General features: G+C 37.7%; 1 protein-coding gene across 1 annotated transcript in view; it reads right to left on the bottom strand.

The window, feature by feature from the left end:
• Positions 1-16,972, bottom strand: part of ABLIM2 (actin binding LIM protein family member 2) — a 139,466-nt gene that overhangs the window by 62,166 nt on the left and 60,328 nt on the right. The window contains 3 exon segments of the mRNA XM_051798339.1: positions 8,577-8,670; positions 10,685-10,811; positions 14,703-14,818. Coding sequence (XP_051654299.1) covers positions 8,577-8,670; positions 10,685-10,811; positions 14,703-14,818 — 337 coding nt within the window.

A 16,972-nucleotide genomic window follows, 5' to 3' on the forward strand; every position in this document is an offset into this window, starting at 1 on the left:
AAAATATCTATTGTTTAAGTCATACAACAGTGTCAAGGAGAAAAAAGTGTGAGAGCCAAAAGACAAAGAATTCTGTGGAGGAAAACTCTTGCTAATTCTCTTAGTCACAGTGGACCTGACTCACCAGTGAGTCACTTCAACAGCATGCCAGGGCAAATGAACCATTTTCAACAGGATTTACAGCACTGTAAATGCAATGTAATGTTTTCTATCAATCATTCTCCTCATCTTCTCCTTACTGGATTCAGTTATCATCCTACTAGATGCCAAGAAACGGTCATGTGAAATGTTCAATACATGCACCTGCAGCATTACTTAGAGCTTTAGCAATCTCACATGTACAGTTATTTCATGTTGTTTTGGTTCTGGTTCATCCTACTGTACTTTGCAGAGCCTTGAGAATTCCCACCCACATTTGAGTCATTTTCTACTGCTTCCCACACACTCTTTATTCTTCCAGGTATAAAGTGCAATCAGATGTAACAACAGGAACATTTATCTCAGAACGACAATTTACTATATACTGGACTCTCAGAAGAAGTTGTTTCTAATGCTTGTGGGAGAAAATAAATAACATATAATTAAAAACCATAAAATGAATAATTAGGGAAAATAAATAATAGAAAAATAGCACTATTATAACTGTAATCTCATTCTGTGACATCTGCAAACAAGTTCTGGCTTGGGAGCAAATTCAACCCTGCCACAGTCAAGTAAGATCTGGAAAAGGCCAATAGCACATTTTTTTCTACAGAATTTAGTACATGTTCTTGTAAACCAAAATGGTCTGTCATGCCTAAAACCACTGATTTTGCACTCAGTTGTTTTTGTTACGGAGTGAGTGATCAGTCCCTTTTGTCTTTTTCTTCTCAGCTTTCCAATTTTTCTTGCCACCCACTGAGACTGGAAGAGGCTTCTGTTTTCCTTTGGCTCAACAATCTCCTTAATTTCTTTTCCACTTTGCTCTCCCACTCCTTAAAACTCCCTTAGAGGCCAAGACAAGCTGCAGCTGGCTGTTGCATATGCCATCCCTTGACAGGGGCAAGGGAGTAAAGAAGGAGAAAGGTGACTTGCAGACATATTCCCCTTCATATTCAACTTCACAGCTGTGCATTTAGCCCACCCATTTCAGATTAGAAGAATGAATTTGCAACCAACATCCAACAGCCCTGGAGAGGCAGCACAATTTATGAGATGAAGCCAGCACAGCTCTTTGCACACTGGACATGGTGACCTAGGCTGTAAACATCTGAGATCAGAAGCTGTCTCTTAGTCTGTGCCTGAATAATGACTGCTATCTGGATCACCAAATTTAGCTGGGACATATGCAGAGCTGACATTAATAATCCTTAGGAAGTTGCTACTTTCAGGCTCATTCACATATTCCTAGTTCAAGGTACCACTCAGAAGTTCTTACTTCGGGGGAAATTCAAAAAAGCACAAACAATAGTGAAGGTTAGTAAAGGATGAAAAATCTAAGACTTAAGAAATGAGTCACAGGCTGCTTTCCTGCTATTAGCAGACAAGCTGAACTGTTCTCACATGGGCCAGAGCATCCTGAAGATACTTCATCAACAAAGCCAATTGTCTCTGAGTGCACTTACTGCTGCACCACTGTCATGGTTACGGGAGAGAGCTGGAGGCAGGCGCTTGTGGTGCCGGCTGGATCACAGCGAGGCACAAGGGCTCTGCACAGCAGTGGTCCTACAACTGCAGCACACCCCTGATATGAGTCAGGAGACCACCAGAAATGAGAGATTATGCAAAGTAATTGGATGAGGAACTGCAGACATCCATAAAGGGCAATGTTTCACACTGTCAAAATACCGAAATGCTGGCAAATAGTACTATATATTAATGCATCACCACAGCAACACACTGCTTAGAGAGGCATTGTAACTGCCACACTGTGTGCTGCGTGTGAGGCTCAGAAGGTATCACAGTGACTACAGGAATCACTCCTTTGATCCTTTAATTAAGCAATTAAGAAATTTTCAGATAGCTAAGTGGTACTACATTTTTGTATAAGTAGAAAAGGCAGTGGACACCACAAGTGTTTGCCAGGCTCAAGAATCAAACTATGCACTAAAATTCTAACACATACAAACCCACACAGGCACAAATGCACAGCAGCACTACTGGGGACTTTCCCAAACATGTGAGAGAAATCCTCAACAGAAAAGCAAGTAAGCAACTGAAAAACAGAAAAGAAGAAAAAAACAAACAACAAAACCTCAAAACTTGCAATAGTAATTCTTTCTTCTCTATCAATTAGTTTCCCTCAGTTTCTGAATTTCTCTATGTTATTCAGAAATAGTTTACAGAATCCCTTACTTTGGTAAAAATGTAACAGTCTTAAGCTATCATCAAATGCTACTCAGTGCTCTTCTTCAATAAGCCTAACAAATTATTACAGGGTAAAAACTATACAGAGTTTGTTGTAATATATAGTTTTTTCCTGACATTAAAAATTGTGAGTTTTTAACAGTTTGGATAATAAATATGGATAGGTGTATCTTTCTATCTCTTCCTAGAGAGAAAAGGTGGCTGAAAAAGGGAAAGGATGAAAGTGGGAGAAAGATGAGGTAAATGCATCTAAAACAATACAATTGGACTCCATAAAAGGGTAAAAACTAAGATAAAAAACATCTGTATTGCTATTTATTTGCTTGCTGATAGTATTTTTAATGATGTCTGCTTTAAAGCAGAAAGTCTAAGTCAATTGTCAATTAACACTTACCCAGCCAAGTTCAGATACTACGCACTGATGTTTAACCTGTCTTTGCAAACCAGCAGTTCCAGCTGAATGCAAGTGGCACCAAAACAGAGACCATTCCCAAGCTGCAAAATGCTTTGCGTCTCAGCATGCATTGAATAGTGCATCTCACTTTCTATAGTGCATCTCACTATGTATTGCAAGGACTAATTAACGTTTCCTACCTTAGATGGTCTCCTTTTGCAAAAGCTAATGCTGATTTATATAGATGTATCTTTTCCAACTGTTTTCTTTCTTCTCCGCTGAAGGGGGAAAACTTGCGTAGAGAGCAGTTTCTAACCGAAGATAGTACTGACTCTTGGATGCTTTTGCTGCTCTGACAGCCTTCGTGGGGCTGCCCAGGCTACAGGGAACCCTTCATTCGTGCACACAGACCCGCTTTTATTGCATGTTTCAGTATTAATGCCTATGTAATAAGCTGCTCAAGTACCTTTCACACATCAGTAGGTTTTGTTGTTAATGAAACAGCAGGGTAACAGACCTTTCAGAATAAACCATTCTTCCATACTGCAGGCAGAAATTTGTACTCCCTGCTGTATAGAATTAGTCTCGTCTCTCTGCTATACTGAGACTTTTGTAAAGGGAAAGGCAATCTATTTACAAAGTAGATGTGGCTGCAAACAAAAGCAGTTCAATTCCAGGGCAAAGCAAACAACAAACTACAAAAATCAAGATTCATGATTTAATTAATAAGTCACTGAGGTATAAGTGGCATTTAATTGACATATAAATTACTGACATTTCTAGTACTGACATTCCTAATGCCTACTGCATTTGTTCCCTTATTTCAAAATAACATGTGGCTTTGATTAATAGATTTTAAAAACATACATTGATTATGTCTTTCTAGACATTTACACATACATGTAAACCAGTAAAATGTTAACCCTTTCTTCCTTCACATAAACTGAGTGCCATGTTGCCATCTTAGGATGTCAAATACTAAACATAAAGATGGGTCCAACTGCTGTAAGCGATAGAGCGCTTTTCACCAGCACTTGTAAGATACTTTTACACCACAGTCATGTAGCTGGAAATCATGGGACAGTTGTAGACAAAAGTCAAGTGCTGAAAGTACCTGTCAGAGCTTACAGAAGCAGCTGGGTTGCATATAAATAAGCCCCGGAGGCATTTCCGAAAGTCATTCTAAAATTTCCAACGTGCTACACTGTCAACTTTTATTCACATGAAATTAAAAACACCAGCTAGCAGTGATGGAGATTCAGCTTATCCATCAGCTCCTAGTGCAGTTGGCAGTGGCTGGATGATACAAGGCAGCTCAGCTTGGCCATCACTGGGATGCAGTTGCCTAGCCAAGCAATCACGACCCCCTTCACAGCCTATATTGTGTTTGCCATCAAAACATCCCCAGGAGGCTATTTTTGGATATGGAGGCTTCCTCTAACAATGTAGGAAACCACCAGCTGACACAGCAGATGAAGAGAAAATCTCCCAAGTAATAATCTTGCTATGGGCTGTCAATGTTAACAAAGTCACAGGCAAAAATCACATCAGTGTGAGGTATACCAAGGAAAGTCTGTCTTCAGAAACAGTGGAAGGGATCGCTATCACCACAAAAGGCAGTGGTGAGGCACTGTCTGGAGTACAATCTTCATCCATGCTGAGAGACAGTGGTTCCAGTGAGGAATCAACAGTGAAAAGGTCCACTGGCATCATCAGAAAACCTGGAGCTGATTTTATGAGCAGAGGAGAACTTGGTTCATTCAGTTTTGCAAAATAAAAGTCGAAAGGAACTAACACTATTCTCTATAAATTCTCCTTCGAGTTCATCAATTAAAGGGGAGAAAATAACAGCCTTCCAAACCTCTGCACAGTCTGCTGTGTGGGAAGAACCAGGAGGTAGGCAACACATCTCTGCCTCCTCCAAGCAAAGCATAGCTAGATTAAAAATGAGGAAATAAATGAAAAGCGTTTTCTTGATTTAAAGGAGTTCGCATCAGGCACTGAATTATCATGAGAAATATGGTATATTAAAGAAAAAGGCAATAACACCTGTCTATTTCTATGAGATTTTAACTAATAAATAACTGCTTGTGATAGAAAAAAAAGGGGAAAATATTTTTAGTGTTAGATGCAGAGAAATATATTGCAACATGACAAAAGGGAAATGGCTGGTTATAAAAATCAGTGGCTTGTTATTTTAAAATGTGTTTACTTTCTGTGTTATTGCATGATCTTAACTATTGCAGAATTGGCAACAGAGATATAGCATAAGCATTGAAATAAACCTTTTTTTACTCATACTGCATTTTAAGTCAAACTATTAAAGTAAACTCCAGTGACCTCTTGGTCCCCACTTAAGCTGGCAGGTTTATCAATACATACAGTCAGGGGCAAAACAGAGCAATTTCTAGGGGAGAACAGATATTGCATTTAAGAGTGCTCTGTATGCTTCACAAGCAAATCAAACCTTGCCCATAAATGCACTTGTGGGCAGGTTTTTTTGTAAAAACAGCAAAACTGTTACTTCTAAAAGCAATAGAAGAATTTATCATCTCCATAAATGAACTGCTCAGCCCCTTTCATAGCTTTTCCAGTACAAGTTCCCTGGGAGACTGAGGGCAAGCCAAGGTGGATTGGAGGAGAAGAGAGAAACAAGAAAGGAATTATAAACAAAGTTATCCTGTGTTTAAGCCAATTTACTAGATGGAATGAATCTGGCCCCCAGAAAATGGGCTGAAAGAAGAATTTAAGTAACTAAGTCATCATTTTATTTGGCTGACAACCTACAAAAACAGCCATACTTTTATAACTTATCAGTAACTCACACTAGTTGACTCTCCCTTCCTCTCTGCTGAACAAACACTTAAAAAAACCAAGTGTTGGAAAGGGAGACAATATTATCATTTCTGGGCACAGAATAATTGTGGAAGCAGCTGTCCTCCTGACATTATCACAGACATCAGAGATGGAAAAAATCCTATTAGGTCATAGAGTCCCTCCCTTTGTCATTGCAGGACTGTTCCCTATCACAGATTTTCCAGTGCCTTGTCCAATCTTGTTATAAGACTTTCTAAGTGACAGCTTCCAGCAGCTCCCTTGGGAGACTATTCCTCTGCCTAATAACTACTGCTGTCAAAAATTCCCCCCACTTTAATAGCAATTTGCCCTATTATTTCTGTGTACTCCACATAATATTCAAGATGGTAAAAAGGAATACTGACGTTTTGAAAAAATGTTTCAGGATTCCAGACAATTCCACAAAGAAAATGTCCTACTATGAAAACCAGCCATGGCCACTTCGTATTTTTTTCTGTCCTCCTGACCAGGAGATATACAAACACATCAACTAGCCTGCTGGTGACAAACACACATCAAGTTCTATACCAATACCAGACAGACGGAAGAGATCAGCCCCAATTCCATCTGTTGCAGACAAACAACAAATGACTTAACCACATTAGCTATGGATACGCTCTCTGTGTTCTCTCACATTTGTTTGCTCAGGCCATGACTTCTTGTCTACCTTCCTAATGAAATGAGGTGTGTGTGTTACCTCCTCATCCGGCTGCTCTCCATGGTCAACACTGAAACTCAAAGGCCATTTTAAGTGATCCCTTACAGTGCTCCAAAGACTCATGGAAATCACACGCTGATCACCACGGAAGAAGGCTCACAATGCATGTCACCTTTTGTAAACAGGCAGTGGGAAGGTAAAAAAATACATATCTTGAGATATGTCATGGGAAAACAGAGTGGATGAGAGTAAGTATTGTGGGAGATGTCATGAGGAACAGGACCTTTTGTGACAGCAGAATGCTAGGACATACCATGTGTACTTTTATTCAGGGCTTCATTAGATTTGTTGCACACAAAACAAAAAATTGTGTACAATCCTACGAAAAAAAGTTTACAGACCATAAAATGTCCAAGTTCTAACAAGTCTCCAGACATTAAATATCATTTTAACTCTTCAAATCCATTGCCTGCTTCATACTAATTTCATCCTATCTTTCCTGTTTCATAGTGACACTATCTGACACTTCTCTGCCTTGTCAAAGTCCTTTCTCCACATCCTTTTTTTATAAAAAAAAGGTTTCGGAATCTTCTATCTGTATTTTTAACAAAGTTAAATGCCACAGACCAATCAAAGTAGCTCCCAGCCTGAACCAGTACCAAAGTCAGATGAGAATCAGCGTTACAGTGCTGTCATCAGAGCAACACTGGAGAGGGGAGAAGAAAGGGACACATACACACAAATGAAAAACATCACCCAGAACTACAGTGACATATGTAATCAGTTATGGTAAAATTCCTACCACAGCTTTAAAGAATTAACTTTTCTCAAGTTTGTTACAGTCTATCTACAATAAAAACAAGGAACTCTCCTCCTGTTCAGTACACTCTCACCAAGTAGTCAGAAGAAACAACTACAGCCACACCTGCTCCCAGGTCCCACACATCCAACTCAGTACTGTTACTATGCAGAACTTTTTTTTCCTTTTTATCATCCACAGAGACAGTAAGGACACAGTTCTTAATCACATCACATCACATGCTATTGTTTAACCATACTGTGGGTAAAATATTACCAAATAAAAAGAGTATTTTTTCACAGATATTTCAAGGTAAGAACCAGGACAGAAACACAATATTGTGAAGCCAAGAGTCAGTAAATAAACTGAAGCTTCTCTTCTGTTCTTCTCCCATGTCAGTATTTATCACTCCTTGTAACCTGCTATGAGTGCACCTCAAATTTGCTGTAGCTTTGACTCTTTGCACTCATCTCTCTCTTAATTACCTTCACCTTCAAAGCTCACCCCCTCTTACTGCCTTTCATTGTGTCTTTTGTTTTGCCTCTCCCACTTGAGACAATCATCTGCAAAAAGTGAGAAATCTGTCTTTATACTCTTATTAGAAGTTTGTTTTCTGTCTGTAAAAACTTCTGAAAATGGAAGAGCCTCCCAAGCCTAATGCTAATACCATATCATCCTATCTAATATGGATTCTCATCTAGGATGGACACTTGCTCCTCGGTTCCTTCCCAGCTATAATTGTCCACCACTTGAATAGTTAAGCCTTTGTACAACTCCTAGCAGATCTTTCTCTGGTGGAAGTCCCTTGAGACTTCTCCAGGCTTTCTTAAGTGAGAAAGAGAAAGGAGTGAACTGAGCAACCTGGAGAACCTCTTCCTAACTTTAGTACTGTTAAGATTTCACAAGATACAGGGAAAAGCAGAAAGAAAAAGTGGATAATCAAAGACATTGATAAAATAACAATACACTTAGATCCAAGGATAGATTCTATTCAGATCAAAGCAATATATTAATTTCTGACCCTGGGTCAGTTTTATGGAAATTTCTGCATAATCCATAAACATGCACCTACGCTAAACAACCTCCTGCTTCTTAGAACAACAAACTAAAGGAAATCCCTGCAACACAGCTCCTTTTTGAGTGCAAAAATACACTTCAAATTATTCATCTTACTTTTCAACAGCTTCATCCTATCTTTGGGGAACATAAAACAGAACCAAAAAGCAGAAATTACAAGTGAATTTAGTGCAAGTATTAAAATGTGCCTGATAACACATTCACTTATTACTTCTGCTGCCTGAACATTCTCCAGTACCACAAATATCCATTTAGGGAGTCTGTGTATTATCAAATCATTAACAGAAGAAACAAACAAACAAACAAAAAATTACAGAAGATCCTGGTATTATGAAAGTAACATTAAGCTGCTGCATGAACACTCATTTGTGAGCACAGGACTACACCCAAAAGAGCAAGTCTTTTTGTACACTTTGAGGTGTCCTTGAATGACAGTTTCTCCTTACCTCAAGCACTCTTCCTGTGATATACTTTTCACAGTTGTCACATCTGATACCAAACTTTGCATGATAGTCCGTCTCACAGTATGGGACACCATCCCTAGGGAAGAACAACAGGCCAACAGAAGTTGCTTTATGTAGGCTTACAGTTCACCAGGAGATTACACATCTAAAATCTGTTAATGCTTCAACACTTCATAGGGTATTAATGGACTTTCCTGCCTACCAAATACTCTTATACTAACTTTGTAAAGAACTGAATAGTTAACAAACTCTTTTGGCCCTTTAGAGTCTACCATGATCCTACTTTCCTGCTTGTTGCTGAATTCAGCCATTGCCTCCCTCCCTGTAATGATACTTGGTCTCTGAAACCCTCACACCATCTGTTTAATATTGTTACCCATTAATGTCTTCCATGTGTCTCCCCCTCTTTGGAAAAAATAGTTATTTCTACATATTATTCTTTCCCTCTTTACTTGCCATCTAATTCATCCAATCATCTGATACATATATTATCTAATCCTTTAGCTGAGACTGAGCAGAGTAATTTCTCAACTGTCTTGTCTGTAAACCAAGTTTTGGTTAACATTTAAGTGTACTGACATTCTTGACTGGACTTGCTTAAAGACAGGCATGGATTACCCATCTCGGGAACCTGGTCCATAAGAGCCAACTATGCCTACAAGAATTCAGCTGGAGCAGCAGAAGAGATGTTGCAGTGTGTTCACACATGATGTGACCAGCTAGTTCACCCCCACAAGTGAGTTAAGATAATGCACAACTTAAAGATATGAAGAATAAAAACTGGAGTCAGCCTTTCTAAAATGTCAGAACCGGAACACTTGGATTATTGCTCTGAAGAGAACCTGTTAAATTTAGGTTTTATAATTTTACAAAATTTTACATGTAGACCATTAAACTGATGAATGAAAACAAACTGCAGACTCTTCTCCTGTTTCAAAGTGCAAGTTAAATATAGTTAAATATGTTCAGTTTGTTATGTTAAAACAGCCCATGATCAGACAGATTTATTAGCAGAGGAATAATTTTATCAGACATTTCCCTGGAGAAGAATAGAAATTAATTTTATAGCATACAAGTTGGATTGCTTAGAGACTAACTTATAAGTTACCACAATAATTAATTGAATTAATTGAAGCCAGGATGTTTCTTCTCATGAGCTATTTTGTTTGGCATTTAGCTTTTTTAAAAAGAGGATTTCACAATAACTATATCTTTACAATTTATGGAGGTTTTATTATTAAATAACAAGCCAAAAAAGGACTGTACCAAAATGCAGCAGAGTAGCACAACTTTTGAGTTAATGCAAAACCTTATTCAAGAACACCCTTTTCATAAATATTGTTTCTCCAGTGCAAGCTGTGAAATTAAATGTTATACTTGTATTAATCTAAATCCAAAGAATTGTTGAAAGTCAGTGGGACATGGGCTATGAAACTCCATCATCTCTGGGCACTGGTGATTGAGTTACTTTGCTGTTTAAGAAAATTTCAACATATCAACACACTTCTCTGAAGCAGAAATTAATCCCAGGTGCCTTGGCCAGTGAAAGCCCTGTATCTCACCAGCCTGATGAGGGTGTTGACATGGGACTTGGTCTGTGTGCGTGCTTTGTGCTGTTTCTCAGTGCTGTCATCACGTTCAGTCCAAATTTGACAGCACAAGGGTCTGGAGCAGCAGAAAAGCTTGGTATGTACATCCCTAATGAACTTTTGATGAACATTTCTGCTTATGTAAAACACATGGAAAGGACAGTCTCTGCTTGTTCACATTACAGCATTGCCCAGAGCAAAGTCATAGATGACTAAGGGAGTATCTATGGGGCTCTGAAACATACTCCACCCATTGATTTTCTATAGCACAGATGCTTTGTCAAGTACCATTCCAGGTAAATGGACAACTTAAAATTCTACTTTTCTTTATTTCATTTTTTATGCTTTTAATACAATTTAGATAATAATTTAGACAACAGTCTCTAATCTCTTGTATATCTCCAAATATACATAAATAAAAACTAAAGGATACAGAATGATAAACGAATTATTTGGCATTAAAAGAACGATGAAAACAGGTGAAAATGCTCCTCAACTTACTTGCTGATGTACTCTGCATTCAGTAGCTTGCCACACGTATTGCACTTAAAACAGCCCAAATGCCAATGTTTGTCCAAGGCAACCAAGGACTGCCCATTTTTTATTTCTGAACCACAACCCCCACAATCTGCAAGAGAAAAATCCAATATGAGTGAATCACACACTTTAAGTGGTCATGCAACAGTGCTGGTTACTGCAGTACAAGGATCTGTCGGTGTCCTGGTAACAGCTCACGTGGGCTCTAACACTGCTCACTGAGGGATGACAAGTGCTGCTGCCCTAATAATGCCCTCACATTGCTAGAAGACATGAATCATTCAAAGAAAAAAGCTGATGACTTAAGTTTCCTAGAGACTCGGGCTTTATTTTAATTAATTTATACCGTGTTTAAAACGTGAAATGTTGATAATCAATTTTTCAAGCATTTATTGGGCAAATCAGCCTAATAAAATAAATAAAAAAATACCTAGATTTTAAAAAATAATTGATTTTTCATATTACACTTTGCCTACTGCTCTGCAAGCTTTACTTATCATTCCAAAATTCTTTTAGCAAGCATTAAAAAATCCAAGCTGAAATTCTGATATGAAATTTCCTGTAAACAGGAAAAACACACCATTAGTTAAGAGGTATTACAAATTCCTGAGGAATAGTGACATTTTAATATGTAAAAGTGATGGCTGGCTACATATTTATTATTTAGAGAAATTCACTTATATAAGGCTCCTCAGAAAAAGTAATTGAGAACAAGATTTTTGGGGGGCTTGGTTGCCTCTTTTTGTAACAATAAATGCTTTTGACTGAACTAGTAAAATCCAAATCTACACTCAGTTTCCACACAAACAGTCTACCAGTAAGTGCCCTGTTTAGAGATGTTACGTAGACATAGGATTTGGATCTGGTTCTCTATATCCTAAATCAACCCTCTAATAGCTTACAAGGTCCTTCACTCATTTACTCTTCACTCTGCAGATTTACTGTCTATGTATAGTTTTCTTACTAAATGTTAAAATAGTCAGAATATGCGAAAAAATAGGGATAAGTACCAGTGATAAACTGATTCTAGTATCAGTAATCCTCCAAAAAATAGCTTCCATTTTATGTGGAAAAAAACCCAGTATTTTTAGAAATTTTTCAGGCATGCCAAAAATTTGCTAGAGAAAAGACAAACCCCAAAAAACAATCATTTAGACATGCCAGAAGAGAAAAAAACCCCAAAACACAACAATCTCTTGCACGGAGAGAAAGATACACAAAAGCATTAAAAAAGATTTATCTAGTTATTAAGAAAGAAATCCAAACCTAGAATGTCATTAAAACATTTGAATAGCCCTCTTAAAAACTTTCTGATTTAAGATTCCATTTAGTTGGTTACATGACCCTAATGAGACACTGTAAGTGCAATTGTAAATTTTTCACTTCTGAGAGCACAACAATAAAGGATAGTTCGTATTTTCCTTTAGTGGATTTGGAATGGATTAAGAGAGCAATAATGTGTCTAATGTTACCCTGTAGAGCACCAATACGTGGAAACTAGCCTAGCACAAAAGCGTGTGCACCACAGATCAGAACATTTGAGTTTTGCTAATAAAAAAGAACATTTGGGTGTGTGCCTGGATTTAGCCCCTGCAGTATTCTGTAGTATCTATTGTTTAACTGCAATCAGAAATTTGCTTGTGATCTCTCCTGCACTGGGGATTCATCTGGTAATCTAATTTAATCTCACTGGTTGAGGGTTTATTTCATAAACTGAATAAAACACCATGTGCTCAGATGTCATTCGCCTTTCATCTGGTTTAAGCTTAGGTGGACAGAAATGCATTTTTGGAGCTACTTTTTATTCCCAACTGCTGTTAAATTCCAGATAATTACAAACAAATATTGTGGTTTCTATGCCAACAGTGCCTACTGATGCGACGTCCTTTTCTTTCCATCTTGGAAGCAGCATCCTTTGGTGACTCAACTAATTTCAACCAATAACTCTGCAGAACACATCAATTTGCTGCTACATGTTGATATTCTTTCCTGAATACTCTTTCAACATCAACACTGTCACAAGAGGTTTTCAGAGCTAGTGTTTTATAAAATGAAACAAATATGGTACGTATTTGCCCAAATGGTACGTATCAGGAAGTTCTGACACAGGAACAAAATCAGTGTAATGGTGGGTCAACGTACTAATTGTTCCTTGAATAAGCTTGCTTGAAAGTCATATGTTTTTATGCACTATTAAAAAGAATTGTTTTAAAGCTCTTTTGCAAGAAAGCTGTTGTTAAAACAAGGAGATACACCATTCACTGCTTTATGTAATATGTAGCATAGCTACAGCCAGCCATCCTGGACTTTCATTTCTCCAGTTCAACCAGGGTGTCTCTGATAGTGCTTGTTTACTCCTGAAATACTGGTTCTAGCCTAAGGATTGAGTGCTTGGAAAACAAGTGGTATTACATATTGCTCTTTCACATATTATATATTAATCTCATTGTTGCCAAATTCTTTATTATCTTTTTAGATATTTCACTAACTTTCTGTGTATTGTCACTTGGAAAGATTTCATCCATTTCTAGTGAGATTTAAAGCAGACATGTATTTGAGGTTTAAATAAATATGTTTGAGCTTTAATTTGAGGAAAGGCTAAACCTTCCTTTTCCAAGGTCAGGTTTTGCTACAAACATATGCTTCCAGTGCTGTTTCCTTCAGAGGCAAGTGGTTTGCTGAGGTTTGCAGGTACCAGTGTGCTGGGGAGACTCGGTGCAGTGACCCGAGAGAGCTGGGGAAGTGCAATGTAAGAAAAACTCTTCGTGGTGTGTGTATGAGTACAGAGAAAGGGAATGTAAATACATTAAAGGACTCTGTATCACAGATAATCAAATGAACTTGTTCTGACAGTTACTCAACCGGGCAAATAATGTTCATTAAAGTCAAAGGCACTTTTCCCATAGGACAAGGAGACAAACAGATGATGGGCCATTAAAGTATGGATTTGCAAGTGCAGTCAGCAATGATGGCTAAGGATGATCCACCTCTTGATTAGGTGAGTAGAGAAAGCAGCTAACAGAGGGAGTGATCCCCTCCCCAAAAGAGAATGGCATTAGCAAGAGAAAATCAGCAGAACATCTCTCACTGCATCCACACAGCAGCTTTTGCTAAGAAGATGTAGAGAGGAGATGGTGAAAACTTCTGAAGAGAAATGTGGGGGGAAAAAAGAAAACAGAATAAAAAGGGAGAGATTTCTCCCAGAAGTGGGTTGGATTCCTTACAGGAAGCTGAGCAATCCATGGGACCCTTCCTTAGCCATGCTGAATCCAGCTTGATGTGATAATCAATAAAAGTATTTCTGTCTTTGTTGTTTAACTGAATTGCTGCTGCTGTTTAATTATGTAAAGGTTGTGGGTTCTTAGAGCATGGCAGCACTTCATGAGCTAAACAGCAAAGAAACAGAGTTCAAAGCAACACCACCACTCTATGATCTACTGCAAAAAAAATCTGGTGTGAAAAGACGACATTTCTTTGTAGTGTTTGTATCTTCTGCTAGTACGCAATAGTACTGAGGTCAAGGTGAATGTCCCCTGGTCACATTTCATACATTTAAATCCTTCCTATGTACTAACTAGCCATGCAGTCCTGTCACTGTATTTTCTGGAACACTTAAAAATTATTAAATCTCACATTAGATTTTATTTTAGCCAGACTTGGACTAAATCCTCAAAAATATTAACATCCATATTATTTTTTTCTCCGAATAATTTGATTTAGTTCAGTTCTAACCAAATTTTTTGAGACAGTCTGTGTATTGTAAATCCTGTAATGACACCATCTGTGTTTCTTTTTAATATCAGACTTTCTCGGAAAACCACCATACACTTTTTCACCTATTTTGACTACACTGTATTTCATGACACCTCTTGCGCAGCGTAGTGGTAGAAGTTCCAGCTACACAAATTGGTTTAAAATTCTGTTCCTTAAGCCTGTGCAGACTATGATGTACAGACTGAAAACAGCAGAAATCTCTACTTACTCCGCAGGTTCTGTACAGGGAAAGAGCCAGTGCTGCTGGAAGGCGGTAGGGAACATTTCTGGCAGATGCACTCCTTCCCGTTAAAAGTTACCCGGTCTCCTGCAGGGAAAGGCAACCTACAACAGTGCAAACAAAAGGAAACCAGTTACAGTCTCATGCCTTTATCGAAATTAAATATCTTTCCATTAAAGAACTGATTATTACTCTGGCTTCTTTTTCTCTGCTTGCTCACTTCTCGTTCATGGTTTTCCAGCCACATGGAGGCTAAAGTATCAAAGGGACATATCAAACAGACAATTGCAAATTCAGATTCTACAGTTTCTTAGGGAAAAAAAAATAAATCTCTAAAGATACAAAAACACAATGAGCACTCAAGACCAAATCCTTGTATACCTAAGAAACATAGTATCGGCCAGGGTTGATCGCTAACAGGATCAGTTACAGAATGAAAATAAAACTGGCATTACAAGGAGTAAGTACAGGCAAATGTGGTTGCTCTTATGTTGTTAAAATGCTACATGAGAGTGATGACTTTTCTACATTAAAAAACCAGCACTTTTCCTCCCAACTTTTACCATATCAAGGTCCTTCTCTTAATCTATGTGCTCCGAAAGCAAATGCTGGTGGAACATTCAAAGGAGAAAACGTATGCCAGTTATAAAACCCACAGTGTCTACATTACTTGTTTGCTCTACTCAACAACAGCTCTCCTTACACTTAATTAAATCCTTCCTTTTTATCAATGTCCTTAAAACAAAAAGCTTTCCGCCGTGTGCTTTCTTGTTTGGGCACAGAAACTGCTGAGGTTTTTTCTCTAAGGGGACCAGATGGACAAATCACTTCATATGCAGCAAGGGATGGTGAGGATTTAGAAACACATTTCACTCCACCCAAAGCTCATGTCCAACTAAATCCCAAGCAAGCTATCAAAATATGGCTTAAGTGGGGCACAAACATAACACAGACCTTCTGCCTCATGGTGAGTTCCATCTGATCAGATTATTTCATTAGCATTTCATTAAAACTCTGCATGGCATTTCCCCACAAATGCTATCAAATTCATACCAATTGAGAGGTTGTCTCACTACAAGAGCTGTAGTGAAGATACTTCTTCCTAAACTTAAACATTATTTTGCTCCCTAAACCACCTAAGAGTGGCTTATTCTACATTTGAATTGCATTTAAAAGAAATTTATTATGAAGATAGAGAACAAAAGCAATGCTGTCCTTTCTTTCTATATAATGTTACTGAAATCTATTTCAAATCAGCTAAATAAGTGTTCAGCTCTGGCATCCATTTTGGACCATTGGCAATAATTCAAAAATCATGAGGACACATGGAGTTTAAATATTATTATATTTTTGGATATCTGATAATGAATTCTGATTTTCACCTTTTCTTTTCCCTGTGCTAATGACTTTATACTCCAAATACCTGCAACCTCCTCACTTACCTAAAGGTAAGGAAAAACATTTTATGGAAATAGACTTTAAAATTGTTTTGATCTTTGACACAACTAAATGCTCCATGTATGATTCTGGCATAAACAGCCCCAACGCCATGCTAGGTGTCCTAAATTTCCATCAATTTAGGAGAGGATTTTCTACCATGAATTTTAGTCAATAACCTAATCAGAAGACAACACTGTCTCTAGTGTGACAGACAGGATGTGATGTAGCCACACTCTAGTGAGTCTGTCCTGTCTTGCAGCAATCCAGCAGCAGCAAGCTCATGTCTTATGTAAAGAAAAAATAATTATTTTTAGTCATAACTGTTTTGTAACAGATTTTTATATTTCTTTAAGTCAGAGAAGCTTCTAATACGTGGAATAATAAAAGGTTTTCATGAACATCACAACAAAGTTGAGTTTGGAAAGGACCTCTGGAGCTCATCTGGTCCAACCCAGAATTTATTCAAATGAATGTACATACATTTGAATAAAAATTAGTAAATGTGATATAATTCCATACAGATAATACAAATTAATGACTAATTACCAAAAACTGTCTCAAAAATGGAGTAATATAATTAAAATGCTGTCCTAGTTTTCTACTGCCAATGTGAAAGAAACCATTTAATCATGTTTTCATTGTAACAAAATATTACAGAATCAAGTCTACAACTTAGCACTATTAATTGACATAAAAGACACAAGCCAAGGCATGTCAACTGTTCCAGAACTGAGACAAGAACTTGTAATTGATCTCCTACGTGTTTTCAAGAAGATATCTCACCTTGATTTACAGATAGACATAGAGTTATTATAAAC

Source organism: Manacus candei, unplaced genomic scaffold (assembly GCF_025592945.1).
Source record: "Manacus candei isolate 608988 ecotype Guabito, Panama unplaced genomic scaffold, ASM2559294v1 h1tg000048l, whole genome shotgun sequence".
In the NCBI taxonomy this organism is placed as follows: domain Eukaryota; kingdom Metazoa; phylum Chordata; class Aves; order Passeriformes; family Pipridae; genus Manacus; species Manacus candei.